The sequence below is a fragment of the Nyctereutes procyonoides genome, unplaced genomic scaffold, assembly GCF_905146905.1.
Source record: "Nyctereutes procyonoides isolate TBG_1078 unplaced genomic scaffold, NYPRO_anot_genome, whole genome shotgun sequence".
NCBI classification, from domain to species: Eukaryota; Metazoa; Chordata; class Mammalia; order Carnivora; family Canidae; genus Nyctereutes; species Nyctereutes procyonoides.
Genome location: NW_026575160.1, coordinates 5,937,255 through 5,954,649, shown reverse-complemented (window position 1 = coordinate 5,954,649; position 17,395 = coordinate 5,937,255). Strand labels below are relative to the sequence as shown.

General features: G+C 32.8%; 1 protein-coding gene across 7 annotated transcripts in view; it reads left to right on the top strand.

Moving 5' to 3' along the window:
- The window catches only part of SNX13 (sorting nexin 13), a 116,909-nt gene extending 101,639 nt beyond the window's left edge, over nucleotides 1-15,270 (top strand). For all 7 annotated transcript variants that reach the window (XM_055314527.1, XM_055314526.1, XM_055314529.1 and 4 more), the window contains 6 exons: nucleotides 2,858-3,019; nucleotides 4,513-4,584; nucleotides 6,907-7,052; nucleotides 7,297-7,365; nucleotides 9,048-9,160; nucleotides 11,750-15,270. In XM_055314527.1, the coding sequence (XP_055170502.1) occupies nucleotides 2,858-3,019; nucleotides 4,513-4,584; nucleotides 6,907-7,052; nucleotides 7,297-7,365; nucleotides 9,048-9,160; nucleotides 11,750-11,997 (810 nt within the window). In that variant the 3' untranslated portion in view covers nucleotides 11,998-15,270. The remainder of the gene's footprint in view (nucleotides 1-2,857; nucleotides 3,020-4,512; nucleotides 4,585-6,906; nucleotides 7,053-7,296; nucleotides 7,366-9,047; nucleotides 9,161-11,749) is intronic.
- The last annotated feature ends 2,125 nt before the right edge of the window (nucleotides 15,271-17,395 follow it).

Sequence of the window (17,395 nt, the reverse complement as noted above, 5' to 3'; positions counted from 1 at the left end):
AAGCAAACAAAAAGTGATTTCCTTACTACTCTTCCCTCCCCTCCTCCCCATAGACTAACTTTTTTAAAAAGGTTAAGGAATTGGTACAAAATAAGTTAAGAATTAACTTGCTGGTACAGAAGTAAGAATTAAACCTAAGAATTTTGTATGATTACCCTAGGGTTTTGAGTTTTAACATCCCAGTGAATGTTAACATTTTTAAGTGGAGTGGTTTGTTTTAATAAGTTCCATATTATGTACCTTGTAGTGGTGTGTGTGTGTGGGGATGTGGTAGTATTGTCTTTGTATTTCATGATTGAAGTGATTGAGTTTAAATTTCAACTCTAAATGATTTTATTGTCAATAGACGTATCTTCTAGTGTTCCATCTTTTTGATGTTTACCTATTTTCTCTCAGGATTGTATCATTTTAAGATAAACTAATAAACTGATAACAACTTCTTTGAGATAAAAGAAATGTTACTTTAATCGTACACAATTTCTTTTTGTTGACAATAGTAGTGTGTGTTTGTGTGTGTGTGTGTGTGTGTGTATAAAGCACATAGATGCTTTATAGATCCAAATAGCTATATATTGTTTTTTTAAAATATTACCACTGAAATCTAAAGATCCTTCTGAATCTTCTGGAAATGCATAGCAACATACATTTTTCATAAGTCGTATTGGTTATTACCAAGGTCATCATAACCTCTTTTAGATTGGGAAAATAATTTTTATGCATATCAAGAATTAGGAGCTTTCAGCTACATTTCCTTTTTGGCTAAATTATAATTTAATATTTTTTCCTTAATTATATTTTACTGGAAATTAAATAGGTATTAGAGAAGTCATCTGCAAACATTTTATCCTTGATAACATACCAATCTGGTTACAATTTGTCTAGCCTTACAAAATATGTAGGCAATTCCTAGGAAGAGTAGTAACAGTCTTCCTTTATGCACATAGTTTCTTTCTATCCAGTTTTATACATGGTGTGAAGGCATTTTAAGCTATAGTTAGAGACCTAAATTTAAGTTAAAATTACTTTGTGTTGTTTCTGATACACATAATTGAGGTGATAATGAAGAGACATGTCTTTGGTAAGTCAGGCTAAGTGTATGCTTATGCTGGTGATCGTAATTCACTCCTCGGCTTGGTGATTTGCAAGATTTTTTTTTGTGTGTGTGTTGTTTCAAGCGTGTGTTTTAAGGCAAATCCTGTTTTTGGAAATCTTGTCATATAGTGATGGACTCTTTTTATGCTTCTAAAATTTTGCTTTTTTCAGGATTAGGCATCAGAATCAGCTGTGGAGGTTTTTCCATTCATCCTGGTTCACCCATTTCCTGTCCCCAGTACAGATGCTTGGGCTTTTTACCCTCAGAAATTGAAAAATAAACAGAAAGGAAAGGAAAAAGAAATGGATTCTGTAGGTCTAAGATAGTGCACAGGCAGCTATTTATTTATTAACTAATTCACTATACAGATTTAGGTTAATTTTAAAAGAGCATCAATGGTAGTTTAGCCCATGTCTAGATAATGTGAGGCCACGTATACACACACTCACGTAATTTTACACACAGGTGCATATGCACACACAGCTTCATCTTTTATCCTTTTTATTTCTATATCTGTGTACCAGTGGTAGTGTTTTTCAAAACCTTCTTTGTCTTTTTTTGTCCGTTGATTCTCTTCTGAATTATTCTGTTGTGACATTGTCCCTCCTAAATGTTGCATATTCCATCAAGCACATCTAGAACACTATTGGCTCAGCTTAATCCAAAGAGTAACTAAAACTCCCAATTATTTTACAGCTATGTTGAAATTCACCTTTTTTGTTTATTATAGTACTTATTTAACCTTTTCTAGTTTTTCTTAATGGAAACCATGAAGGCATAGTAGAGTGAAGGAGTTTTGTCTTCTTGATATCATCTCTTAATATTGCGCTATGTTCCTGAAGTAGTGAAGTGTTTCTTTTTCCTTTCCTTTCCTTTCCTTTTTTTTTTTTTTTTTTTTTTTTGACAGGGAACATAATTTGTTTCTGCGTTAGTTCTTATGACACTCTTAGTTTTCCTGTAGTTTTTGTGATTTTCATTTTGTGGTTTTTTCTTTTTTCTGTCAAAAATCTCAGGTTCCATATGCAGACTATTTTGGTTTCTAGATGCTTCTACCTTTCTTAATTGAAATTATCTGACATTTGTGCAGTCAGAATGCCAATTTTAATGCTTCCTATTCCCTTGGAAATTATTCGTTTTTATGTTTCTGATCATGTTTTATAGTTTTTCTATTCTGTCTTACTAAAGGATTCTGTAGTCCCTCTGTAGATTCTGAGCATGTAATTTACCCAAAAAATTATTTTAAAAAATAAATCTTGTTACTTGTTAGTTATGTGAGCTTTCTGCTTATTTTTTCTGCTTGTTTATATTTCAGTGTCTACTCAAGATACCTATGTTATTGTTGCCTTGAATTGTAGCAGGAGTATGTTTTAGCTAATTCCATTTGCCTCGATTTCTGTTTTGGAAAATGTTTTCTTTTTTCCAGAATGTTTGTTTTTTTCCAAAAAACATTTGGAAAATGTTTTTCTTTCTTTAATAAGGCAGGCAAAGCTAGTAATCACTCCAATATATATTATTTTTTATATAACCTAAAGCTTGTACTTTCTAGCAATAGCCTTATCACCCCAGTTTTTAAATTATATATTTGTGTGTGACAGTACATTTTGAAGACAGTAGTCCTGTATTTTTAAAATGCAATAAGATATTATAGACTAGAAAAGGATTGCATTTTTTTCATGTGTGTTGCGCTCTGTATTGTCCCAGGCTTCTCAGTTAAATAATAAGTCTGATTCAATGAAGTCATAGTATAATATTTTTTCCCCTTAGATGGACACTTTTGTAAACCCACTTCGAAATTCTATGAGGAATGTTTCAAATGCAGTTAAATCCCTTCCTGATAGCTTGGCAGAGGGAATGACTAAAATGTCTGACAACATGGGCAAAATGTCAGAAAGATTAGGTCAAGACATAAAGCAATCATTTTTCAAGGTAAGAAGATGTTTTCAGTAATCAGTAATATCTACAGCAAACTATTTTTAAGTCAACTAAGATTTACTCAGCTCCTGCTTAGATTTACCTTATTTCTTTTCAGAAGTACAAAGCTGTATACACACATAGTCTTATAAAGAATAAAAAAACTAAAGAGAATAAATTCTTACTAGAAATGGATACTATAAAATCCAGTCCTCAGGTTTTGCTGTGATAGAGTTTTGAAAGTCAGTGAAGTTAACAAACATCCTTTGTACTACTACATTCTATATGCCATTTTTATTTTATAGTGTTCTTAAATTTTAAAACAAAAATAGGTGCTTTTATGCAAATTAGCTATACTAGTATTCATCAGAAAATATAAAGCCTAATTTCTCCTGCTTCACCTGACCGAGTGGCTAGGAGATCAAAGGGAGGACAGTTCTCAAAATCATTAGCCTCTGGGGCCATCCTTTACTTGTATATACTCATGAGTAGCATAGAAGAATTTTCAAGGAAGCTTTTTCATTACATTCCAGACCATGTAGTTTCTTGCTTTCTGATTTCTACTTCTTAATAATCTTGACCTACTTGTTTAAGGTTATAATCAAAACTATAAAAAAAAAACCCTATTACTGTTAGTGTTATTTATTAGATCATGTTTGAATGAAGAGGAAATATATATATATGTATATATATACATATATGTGTGTATACACACACACACACACAGGTAGAATTTATTTAAGAGACAACTCCTGAAATAATGTGTGTGTAAATCCATACTTTTCTATTTATCTCATACTTTCTCTGATGCTTTATCTTTGTTTCTAATCATGGGGACATACACTAACACTGGAAGTGAGGATTTTACAGTACCACTTCTGCCAGTAACTACTTATATGACTTTGTACAGAAGTCACTGAGCTTTTCCCAATTCTTTTTTCCTTACCAGCAATGTGAAGGGTTTATAGTAGATGATCTTGGTGGTCCCTGCCATACTGACAAATGATTATCAGCTAATACCAGTCTCTCCATTTTCCCCATAACTTATATTATCTATCAATAGGTTAATTAGCTTTTTAAGTTTATTAAGTCTATTAACTGTTAAGCTTTCCTTATGGTAAAATAAAGAAGATTGGAATTCTCTTCTCTGCCTGTGCTACTAACTTTTGGCTTTTAAATAATTTAACCTTTCTTAGCTTTAAGTTCTAAAAAGTATAGGGGTTTGACTAAGTAATTTACCCTTTGATTCAAAAGTCCATTTTTTTAAAAGGAAAAAAACTGTAATGATAATGAAGTTATCACACTTTAACATTGAGCTTCTAATTGTATGTAGATAGTTAATACTTTTTAATACTAAGTAAACTTATCTATCATTCCAAAAACCAAATTAAATGCTATTACTATGTTTAATATTAATTTTGATTTCTTATTGTATTGTGTTCTTTCACTATCTGCTTTAGTGTGTTTATTTTGTTCTGTTTTTATTTTTATTTTTTAAATGTTATTAGGTGCCCCCTTTGATTCCGAAGACTGACTCAGATCCGGAACATTGTCGGGTCTCAGCTCAACTTGACGATACTGTGAGTTAATTTTACTTTTGGTAGTATTCAGCTGTAATTGAAATCATACTTGGCAGATCTTTTTAACTTTTTAATGAAGTATAATATGTATATCTATAACTAAATACCTATGTGTATATTATTGTATGTGTTAAGTTTGATGAATTCTTACAAACTGAACATGTCCATGTAATCAGCACTCTAAGCAAGAAACAGAATGTTACCTATACCCCAGAAAGCCCCTAATACTCTCTTCCTGTCACTATCCTCTCCCCTACCAAGGATAATCACTATCCTGACTTCTACCCTGCTTTTATACTTTATATAAATGAAACTGTAAGGTATGTACTCCTTTAAGTCTGGCTTTTTAAAAAAATTTTTTTTAAATTTTTTTGCTCAACATTGTGATATTCTTTCATGTTTTGTGTGATTGTAGTTTCTTCATTCTTGTGGACTTATAGTACTCCATTTTGTAAATATAGTACAATATATTTGTTGTAATATGAATAATACTCCTGTGAACATTCTGGTACATGTCTTTTGATTAAAAAATTAAGTGTACATTTCTTTTGGGTCTATACCCAGAAATGGAATTCCTTGGTTAGAAGGTATTTATAAGTCTTAATAGACACTTTCAAGTAGTTTTCCAAAGTGTTTGTGCTGCTTACACTGCTGCCAGCAATGCAGGAGAATTTCAATGCTCCATAGCCTGCCAACATTCAGTATGTTATGTCTTTTAAATTTTAGCCATTCTGGTTGTATCTCATATGGATTTCCATTTCTCTGATGACTGTGGAAATGTTGAACCTTTTTGCATATGTTTATTGGCCATTTGGGTGTCTTGTCTTGTGTCTCTAGCTCTTTCCTCTATTTTTCTGTTGGCTTGGCTGTCTTTGTCTTTTTTGATTAACAAGAGTGCTTTATATAATCTGAATAGTGGTTCTTTGTCAGATGAAAGTATTTGTATATTGTGAATATCTTCTAGTTGGTGTGCTTTTGTGTAGTGTGTGTGTGTGTGTGTGTGTATATATATATATGTATAAAATCTGTGCCTACTGCAAAGTCACAAAGATCACCTATGATTTTTCTTTAAAAATCTTTTTTGTCTTATCATGCCAAAATTTAGGATTGGTTATCTAAGATTCATTTTTGTGTATGGAGTGAGGGCAGGGGCCAGCTGACCCAAGCATCATTTACTGAGAAGGCCCTCTTTTCCCAAGTGTACTTTTTCCCTTGTCACAAATTAGATTCTTGTATATGTTTGGGTCTGGGCTTTGTATTCTGTTGTATTAGGCAGATTTATTTTAAAATTATAATTCTATCCCTTCAGTTTTTCATTGAATTTCTTATGATAAACTGTATTAAGCAAAGATAAAATGTTATTTGCTTTTTAAGGAATATTTTAGAATGTCTTATTATGAGTTATGCTGGTATAATATCCATAACATCATATCTTCTGTTAAGGGTTTTTACAGTTTAGGTTTTTATTAGAACTGCATGTCACATCAAACTAATGAATATACTCAATCAGAAAATTATTGGAAAGAGTATCTTAGTGATAAAAGAATTATAAAATTACTGTCAGTTATATACAGTTTTATTGTAGTTCTAAATCTCGTTTTTGCTTTGTATATATTTTTTCACATTAGAGACTTTCCAATTGTCTTTACTTTTTCAACTTTGATTTTTGCTCTTCTCCTACTTGTCTTTTATCTTTAATTTTTGCATTATTAATTGAATATTCCCATAATAAAAGTCTACAAATTTTTACTTGTTAAAAGAAAATTTTAGAACTATAGTGAAATATGCCCTTTGTAATAATGTTAACTTAGTTATATATTGAATTTTATCTTAGCTTCTTTTTCCTGAAAATACTTAAGTATATATGACTAACTAACCAAGCAAAATAGATTATTCTATGTAGATTGTTTTGTTCTATTAAATAAGGAGAAATGTTGAGAATATTTTGTTCTTTTCAAAAAGAAGTTCCAGATAATCAGCAAAGGGGGCTAACATTTGCCTTAGCAAAGTAGTAGATTCTACTAAAAGTAAAAGAGCCAGATTATTTTTTTCCTAAGACACCATAGATCCACTTTGAGAAATTTTTTTCACTACCACTTTGGAATTGTAGGGTTGTGAAATTCTGTATTCTTTCAAAATGACTGTTAAAAATATGTTTTTATTATTAGAATGGAATATTAGGTTGTGAAGACTATAGTACAACTTGTTCTCTGATCTCTGAAATAGAGTACCAGTCATTTCGTAAAAGCAGAAGAATTAGCCATTCATAGTAGATAGGTAACTCAAATAAATGTATTTTTATCTCTTCCCATATTTTGTCAGGTGGATGACAATATTCCACTTAGGGTAATGCTGCTTCTTATGGATGAAGTATTCGACTTAAAAGAGAGAAATCAGTGGTTGCGAAGGAATATCAAAAACCTACTTCAGCAGCTTATTAGAGCCACATATGGTGATACTATTAATAGGTACTAATTTTTTTTTTCATCCCTTAGAGTTGTTCTTAACTTTTAAACTTTTACTTCTGGAAGTAGACTGCTCATTTAAAGGAGAATTTTCTTCTCTTGAGCCTTTTAAAGATCATTAAAACAGTCTGTTGTTCTCACAGCTAATTTACATAAAAAATTAAGTTACTCCATGAAAGGAGTGTTTCTTTATTTTATACATCTTCTAAAATTTTGACCCTACTAATTTAAATTTCTTTACTTTCAGAAAAATAGTTGACCATGTTGATTGGATGACCTCACCTGAGCAAGTAGCCGACTTAGTGAAACGTTTCAGGTATATCTTAAGACACAGTCACTTCTTTCAGGTAGTACAGAGTTTAGCATTGTTATCACTAATTAACTTTTACTGCTTTGTTTTCTTCCTGACCATAAAGTTGGTTTTAGTCATCACTGATGAACAAAAAGACTTGTAAGAATTATAATAAACATTTGTCCTGTGGATCTTTTGATCTTTGTTTCTTTAAAACCAGAATAGAAAAAAGTATAAGAGAATAATCTTTAAAATGTTGGTTATGTTTTATCACAGTAATGTGGCTTTAAAGTAATTGAAATCCTTGATTTTAAATAAAAATTTAAAAAATGTATGTCTCTGGCTATGGACTAATTATTAACTTATTCAAACCTCTGGGAAAAAAAAAGGAAATTAAGAGCAGTGGTACTCAAATTCATATGTTCATCCTACAAAAATATTCTGAGCCCTTCCTCTGTGCCTAGTATTTTGCCAATCACCAGGGACTGAGATAAAATGCAGTCCCTTCAAGGAAAGCGCAGTATAGTCAAGAAATAAACCTCATTTCTAAAAGTGAAAGATAAGCAAGGCATAAATATTCATGGCATCATATGCTTTGAAGTAACAGGAGCAAGAAAGGAGCTGTCAGTATTGAACATTAACTATTTGCTTGGTGCTGTGCCAACCACTTTATGCATAAAGTGCACTTGATGCACTTTCTCATTTTACCCTATTTTATATGAGATAGGGATTTTGGTCTCCATTTTGTTATGTAGATACTAAGGATCAGAGAAGTTTAGCAACTTGTCCAAAGACTGACCTTCTGGAAAGCGGGGACCAACAGATTAATCTGAAGCTGAGTTTCTCCTCTTTCCTCCAGACTGTTGCCAAAGGTCAGACTACCTGCCCTGGCATGTACCTTCTCTTTCAGGGCAGGTGAATGATATTTGGTTCACTGTGGAACAGTGATTCTCAGCCTTGGCTGCATGTTGGAATCACTTGGAGAGCTTTTAAAAAAATACTAACATTTGGTTCCCATCTTGTGTCTGACATGATCAGTAGAAGGCCTGAACATTAAGATTTCTTAAAGCTCGCAGGTGTTTCTAATGCTCAAAGTTAAGAACAACTGCTCTGGGGAGTCTCTCTCCCTCAGACGAAACTCCCAGATGGAACCTTAGTGTGTTTTGTTCTTGCTTTTTGACCTGTGAATTGGAAAATAGGAATCAAGTGCGAGTAAAGGCGAATAGGGCATATATCTAAGTGGAGTGTTGTAATCAGTCTAACTGTAAGTTGAAGGTTCAGGATTTGTTTAATGTTGGCTTAATTATAAGGGTACTGAGGGAGATGAACTTGAAAGTATCCAAATTCAAGATATTGTGGGGTTGTATTTGGATAAGATCTTCAATCTCATTGAGATCAGAGGCTTACTTTGAGTTTAAATGGCTGTGATGTGGTCATCTGTGTATTCCATTTTGTTATCTTTATCATTTGTTAGTGTTTATAAGTTATTCCAGGGGAGAATTCATCTGTTAGTTTTCTTATGTATATCCTTTTACACCTAAAATTTGACCCTGTTCTTAGTATTTGTTAAATGTCATACCTCTATAAAATTTCAAAAGTGTTTCTGGTTTCTATTTACATTTTTGGTTTCTGTAGAAAATTGGAATAATTTTACTACTATCATTATAAAATGAAAATCACAAAATATATTTAATTTTCTTAAATAGAGATGCCTTTTGGCCAAATGGCATTTTAGCAGAGACTGTTCCATGCAGAGATAAAGCTATTCGAATGAGAACAAGAGTTGCAGGAAAAACTAAATTACTTTCAATTATGCCAGGTGAGTGAACAGATTTGGTAAAAATTTTACTAATTTATAGTTCTTCTGAATTTTGGGCATTAAGCATGCTGGTTTAGCCTCCTCTTGATTTTAGTAACTACCGTTTAATGGCTTACCACATATTGGGCACTGTTGCTGTGCATTTCTCTTACATTTTTCACTAACATAACAGTATTAAGAAACTAGGCACTGTTAACACCACAGCTTTATATGTGAGCAAATGGAAGTTCAAAGAGGTTAAGTACTCCAGCCCAGGTTCCAAGCTAGGAAGTGACTGTTGGGCTTCTGTTCCACGGTGAGCAACTTGAAAGCCAGTGCTTTCAACCATGAAAAAAAAGTGATGCTTTTAGCTACTTCATTTGCTCCCTGGAACCATTTTGAGAATAAGTTGATGATAAAATATATGGCAAATAAATAATAAAAGAACATAAAGTGTGAGGTTTTCAGGAAATGTTTGTTCTACTTCGGAGAATAAATTCTTTCAAGGAATCCCTTTACAACTGATTGGTCCATTATTCATCTCTGTTAAAACATGAATATGATTCCAAAGAACGTATACTTAGTGGCATTCTTTTGGTCTAATTTGAATTACTTCTTTAGAACACTGCTGTCTTACTACACTCACTTTGTCCCCCTTTTGACTTCTCTCAATAAGAGGGCCTGTATAATATGAAAAGGAATTTTGTGTGACTGGGTCATTGTTTGGCCCCTTCTTTAGTTATGAATATCTTTGAAAATAGTTATCTCTTCTCCACATTTTAATTATGAATATTGAGTGGAAAAGGAATATTTATGAAGTTCATTAGCTTCATTTAATATGTTTCTTTTTCTATAACTTTGTTTTTCTTTAATTTAGAACTCTTTTTTTAAAAAAAAAATTTATTCATGTTAGAGAGAGGCAGAGATATAGGCAGAGGGAGGGAGAAGCAGGCTCCTCGCAGGGAGCCCAATGTAGGACTCAATCCCAGGACCCTGGGATCACACCCTGAACTGAAGGCAGACGCTCAACCACTGAGTGGTGTCCCGAACTCTATTTTCATCATAGATTTTAAAATCTCTCTTTTGTCTGTTAAGTTGGAAACTTACCACATGGCTATTAATTCTGTCCTACAAACTATACTGTTGCTTTTGGAGAAAATAAAGCGAATAATAGAAATAACATTTTTGAAAAATAAACGAGAATTTAGGATTAAATATTATTTAATATGCTGTTAGCATAAATCAGGTCGTGCTGTAAACTGATTTATGTAGCTGAAAGAAACTAATTCCTTTGTTTAGTAAATATCGAGAGTATATCATATGCCAGGCCTTTCTTTGCACTTATCTTTGGCTTCTTGGAGCTTCCATTCTATTAGGGAAACACAAGCACAAGGCAGACAAATAAATAAGGCCAGTATGTTAGCTAGTAGTAAGTGCTGACAAGACCAATAGTACAGGAAGATGGAAATGCTAGGTAAGGTGCAATTGTGTGAGAAGAGAACACTTGTGTGAAGTGAAGCTAAATATAAAGGTGTATATGTTTATATATACACATAATCCCTTACCTGTTTTTGGTAAATTCATAAGTCATTTGCTTTAAATTATATAGTACTCCTAGATAGAAACATGCCTCTTGGAAGTTTCATGTTTCTTTTGAAAGCAGTTAGATAGTATTTACTGCTATTTGGGACCCTGATTATAAATAATTAAGGATAACCCCGATTCAAGTATCTGTAATAATGTCATGGTGCTCCACACTTCGCTCACTCTGATAGCCATTGCACTTTTTTCCGTTCTTCTCTCCACTTTCTTTTAAAAAGAATCTAAAACATTAGCCGAACTGTATAGTGCCCCTGTGTTTTGAACCTGCCTTGTTTTTTCCACTTAATGTTCATTTGCTTGTTGTTGTTCTCTGCCTCAGAGTTAATCCATCATCTGTTTGTGCCTGTCAAACTCCTGCCTAGGGAGCAAAGTCTCCTTCATTTATCACTTACTTGAAGAGAACCTTTCTTGATGATCTACCATGTGGAATTGTCCTCTCTGTAAATGTCTTTATACTTGGGGTACTTGAGTGATACTGCTACTGTTGCTAACTTTTTGAGATCATTAATCAACTTTCATACATCATTTACTTACAGTATTTCTCACTGTGCATTAGACACGTAAGACTATCTGCATAGTGTTTTAGTCTTTGCAGATCACTTTTCAACATTTCATTAAAGCTCTCTAAATTCTAACAGTTACAAGGATTTGGTTATTATAAATCTCCATTTTACAGATAAAGAAACTCAGGATGGGTGAATATCATATAGATATTAAAGGACAGGATTGTAATTCTTATTTGGGGTTTCACAGTCTAGATCCTGTTGCTTTTTTTCTGTGCTTTATCATCCCCAGTATCTATTATTACATAAGTAGATGGATGCATGCAGACGTGTAAATTCTAAGTGTCAATTATAATACATAGCTGAAATACGTGAGCTAAATACCTCCTATTTATTACCTTGCTGTGTACTTTACATTCTTTAGTTAACTTTAGAGCATAGTTTGGCCTTGTGTTTCCTCTATATGAATAATGACTTATGTTTATTTTTCCCCCTCTAAATTTAGATGAATTGAAGCACATTATTGGGGCTGAGACAACACGGAAAGGTATTCTTCGTGTCTTTGAAATGTTTCAGCACAACCAGTTAAACAGGAGAATGGTTTATGTCTTCTTGGAAGGCTTTTTGGAAACCTTGTTTCCACAGTATAAATTTCGTGAACTTTTCAACAAACTGCATTCACGGTCAAAGCAGATACAGAAATATAAACAGAAACTTCAAACTACTCAAGCGCCTTCTTTACAGAAAAGGTGACACTCCAATCTATGAAGCTGGTGTTCATTTTGTCCAGGACTAATAATATGGACAGATCTTCTGGGGCTTAACTCATATACTGTCATGTCTTTTAGTGTCTCAAAATAGATTAATAATACATCCATAAGACTGTGGTTCTTCTCATCCTCATCCATAATCCAGCCACTACCAAGAGAGATTTCTGTGTCTTAAATGATTTGGTGCATATTTTTGCAACATTGAGAGGATACTGCCCCCTTCTCAAGCAAGAATGACGTTGGTCTCTTCCATTTCAAACTAATCAGCATTCTCCAACAATGACAAAGTGCCAGAATGTATACATGAGAGCTAAGGAAAGCACAAAACAATGGTTCACAGTTAAACTGGCTAATTTGTTTAACAGTGGGAGACTGAGCAATGTATGATTTGGAGGGATTTTTTTTTTTTGCATAATTTTATAGGTCTTTATCAGAATTTTGATATAATGTGGATTAGCCAGGTGAATGATCTTTGGAACATCTTCAGGTCTGGGGAAAGTGACAGGATGCCCTTAAAAGTATGAAATAACCTTATACCCTAATTACAGTTTTGTGACAAAGTAAAACCAATCAAAAATAGATTTTTATTGGATTTGTTATTCATTGGTATAAAAGATTTTAATTGATTCTTATGTGCTTTGGGGCTCTATTTTGCTCTTATGGTACTCAATCATAAGTTTTCTTTTGGTATTCTGTGTGCAAAAAAATGTATAGTGGCACTCTCACTTAAGTTTCAAAATTATTACAGTTTTTTTAATCTTTAAGAGATTACTGATTATATAATAAGGAGTATAATCTCTTGAAAGAACTGCCAAATACATCCAGTTATTTTAAAAATATGGAAATTTAAAAAAACAGCACTATTGAAAGTTACAGTGTGATAATTTTAAATTGTGTGATCTAGACATACCTTAGGTGATTGCAAAAGTAGCAAATCAAAGGATTAAATGAGCTTATTAGTCCTATGTAAACAGAAAAATTCCTAATTCTATTATTGTGTATATATATGAAAATAATGAAACAGAACTATAATATTTTTTAAAATATGCTTTTATTTATATTTTGCATAATGTAAAATTCTACTAAATAAAGCAAGTTGGCGAAACCCCTGGGTGTATACATTTAAGTCCCTGAAATAATTTTATACCAACAACAACAAATTACCTTTTCCAGTTTTGGAACCTCTGCGTTTCTTATAGTTTTCTCATTCTCCATTTGTCCATCTTGGAAGTCTTCATATCCCTTGTATGCAGGATTTCTGCATACTTTTAAATACTTAGACTGACTAAGGGTTTGGGTATGTCAGAGTTTTTTGTTTTAAAAATATTTAACACTACAACCTTAAAATAGTGAAGCTACTTATCAGACCACTGAGCCAAGATCCTGGTATCAAAAGAACGTCTGGGTGCTTAAGATAAAGGGACAGAGTATCGGTATCCCAATTATTTGGGAGCTTTAAGATTGGAACAAGATGTTATTGTCTTGTTTTCACTGAGATCCTACTTACAAAGTGAAGCCTAATAACAGAATAAAGCCTTCCTTTAAAGCTTTATAATAATAATCATATTTATTAATAATGCTGTTGTGCATACTTACGTATGCATATATTCAGCATGTGTTGCATGTCTAATGAATTACATAAATGAAATCCTTTTCATTGCAACTTGCAAATGAGAAAAGATCCTTATTGACTCTGGTGGAAGAAGTAATATTTTTTCTTCCCAATGTGTCTCTCTTGCTGCCGTGGTCCCTCCCCATGCCCCAGGCTTTAAAAGTGAGGATTTGTGAAACATGTCTGTAGAAAGCAACAGCATGGCCATAAGTGCAATGATTTTCAAATATACCCTTGCCCATTTTAAGTATATTTTTGACATAAATAAGTCTAAAAGTAAACAAGAATTCATTTGAGAGCCTAGTGTGTACATATGAAAAGCGTTTCCAGATAATGTGAGGAGTGCTGGCCATCAACCAGGGAAAGAAAGGTCCTGCAGGATTGCAACTTTTCGTAACAGAGCCCTGCAAGGTAACTGCAATCATACCAAAAACTATGAGTAAATGAGTTTTTTAAATAATTTTTGTTTTAAAGAGTTTATATTTCAAAAGCAGAAATGTCAAATGGTTGTCTATGTAAACGGTTGTGCATTTTCTCTATGCACATCTATGTTTTACATCAGAGAGAGCTATGGTCATGCTAAAATTAGAATACTTTTTGAATGACTTGGTCAAGCTGTGTGTAATATATTTAATCCATAAGTCAAGTACAGTGTACTATGTTTAATAAAGTTATTACATTTAATGCATTTATTGCATATATAAATATATACCTGAAGAGGCTTTAAGTCTTCTGATATTTGATTTTTGAATGTGTTTCTATGTCAGTGGTGCCTTTAGGCAAGAACCTTCAAAATTGATCATTCTCTGTTTGGGTTTTCTGATTTTTTGGGGGGTAACCTATAAACTATTTAGAAACTATCACTACTAACGTATAGTTCATTCACCTAAAAATTGATTGTATGATTTAAATATAGCACTTAGCTGGGCATTTCCTATGATTAGGGTGTTCTGAATAGTTGCTGAAAAAATTGTGCCATTGACCAATGGATGCACTTGGTTAGCCTTAATTTAAAAAAAAATTAAAAACTTTCTTAAATATTTCTGTTCACTCATTTTAAGTTTGTGCTGCTGGTGTTTGGAAAAAATCAAACAGTTAAGTGCTACCAGAAAGTGTATCAATTTTTAAAAAATTAAGAACAATATAAATTTCACATTCTAAAATTTTAATTTTGTGCAATATTTTCATTTAATGCATGTGTATTTGAGTAATTGTAAAATAAATGAATTTTTAATGTTTTGAGATCTAGTTTAAACTGTCTTCTTAACCCAACGACTTACATTCCGTTGTTTCTGCATCCTTTTATTTAAGGACTTGTTTTAAAAGTCTTTTTTGTCACTCCTTGTAAAATTCTTTTGTTATTAGTAAATTTTGCTTATAGGAGTATGGCTCCTGTATTACAAGGGAAAAATATAAAGAGCACATCTTAGGATTATAGTTGTTAAAAGATAACTTGTGCATATCATTGTACAGTAAATGTCAACTGTGTGCCTAACTATTCTATCAATACTTTCCTTCTTTAACAAAGAAGAAACAACAATCAGAATGTCAGTTATTTTTATTGAACTAAAAGAAGATTAAAATTTTTATTTGGTTTGCGTTATGTTCTGTCCAGTAGAAAATACTAATAAAGTATTAACAAACCTTTTTGTTGAATTTATTTAGTAGTGATATATTCTTACTATTTTAAAAAGTGCGTGTTCAATGGTCTTAGTTTTAGTATCTGTATTTTCCTTTCTTTTCATTTTAGAAATCAAGCAATTCAAGTTCCAGATTGATAGAAGAGCTGTTGAGTGATTACTGACAGCTTACTGGATTTAATTTTTCCATTTATGGGGCAAGTAATTTATGATCACAGTGTTGTAGAGACTTTACACTTACCTATCATGTGAAATTATAAAGTAATTTTCCCATAGAACAAGCTGTAATAAGTAATCTTTTAACAGTTTTTGATCTCATTTTTAATTAATATTTTAGATGCTTCAATTCTAAAGGCAATAGATTCAGTACTCACAATGTGGCTATGTCTGATTGGTCATAATATTTTCAGACTTGCATCTGTATCCATAGACTTCTCAGACATCAGTTGTACTTTTACCCTACTGTGGGCAGGCATAGTATTTATCAAAAGTGCATACTCTAAAATGTTGATCCCTTTAAGATGTTTCTGGGCAGTAATTTTATACTTCCATGTAACTTATGCAGTTCTACATACTATTCCAAACCCTAACATGTTCCTTTATAATCCAGATGATACTATCAAATTTTCTGAAAAGTTCTGTAATAAATAAGTCTGTTTAATTTTGTTTGCCTAACTTCCCAAACTTAGCCACAGAAACTTTTGTGATCAACACCAGTTAATAGCTTGATGATAATGTTCCCAAAGAACAGGATTTGAAAATTTTTAGATGGGGAGAAAAAGTGAAGCATCCTTAATTAGGGAATATAGACTCTAGATAGAAAAACCAGTGGATCTGGGATATGAAGTTTTATTTTCAGCCTATCATTCTAATGGAAAGTCGAGTTGTTGAAAGAAAAAGGAGAATGTGAAAAATTAAAAGATGGTTACTGCAGATATTAGAGTTGGATTTGGCCCTGGGTACCAGAATAATGAACTCAGTGAGGGATAATATAGTATGTCCCATGAGGTGTGGGAAAGATATTTGCCAAGGATCTTGCTAGTGTGGTCAAGAGGACATCCAACTAGGAAGTGCAGCGGGGAGAGAGAAATGTGATACAGTTCAGTTTTTAAAATGTGTGCCAGACATTGACCCATATATACTGGCAGATACCATTTGGCCTGGGAAAAATTACAACCACTGAGAACCTAGAACTTCACAAGAAAAAAAAGTTAATAGAATGAAAATTAGTCAACTCATGTTTATCTACAGTGTATGAGAAATGCATGAAATGCAGTATTTTAAGAGGGTAAATAGGACCTTTTACATATCAGGTGGAATAAAAAATAGGATTTTGTATTGGAAGTCTCCAGGACTACCCCCTGGTGATTCACTAGAAGAGTTGACAGGACTCAGAGCCTATAGTCCTACTCACAGCTAGGACTATACAAAACAAGATCAAAGAGATACAGAATAAGATCAAAGGAGAAGGATTCGTGGGGCAAACAGAGGAATGTCATAAGCTCCCAAGTTCTCCTCCCAATAGAGTCTTGCAGGAGACAGTTCTACCCCCAGCAGTAAGTTGTGACCACATGTGAACTGTTGGCAACCAGGGAAACAAATCATTCAAGACTGATTTTTACTGGGGGCTGGGGAGAGGGGGTTCTGTAGGCACCCTTTGCCTCATTTGTACCAAAATTTTGGACTCCCCAAAGGAAAGCACGTGTTCTGCATAAGCCATACATTTTGTACAAACAATTTAGGCATAGTGAGCCACTTTTTATCAGTTTGGGGAATGGTACGAATGCTTCTGAAATCTAAGTTCTCAGATACCTGAAAACAGGGGCCAAACTTGTAAGTAGGCCTTTCAAAGGACAATAGTTCTACCTACTGTGTTAACTCTTTCTTGCTCAACTACGTACCTTGATCCCAAGAAATAACTATTAATAAAGATTTGCACTAAAAGTGAATAAGATTTACCCTCATGTAGAAGTCTCTGTACCTAGAGGTGGAAACAGCAAAGAGAATTTAGATGTAGATAAAAGGGAAAAAAAAGATCAAGTGATGTTGATATGAATGGATATATACTCCACGAAGCTGGAAGAACAGATTTGTATATTTCCAATAAAGATTCCCATAACAGTTATTTA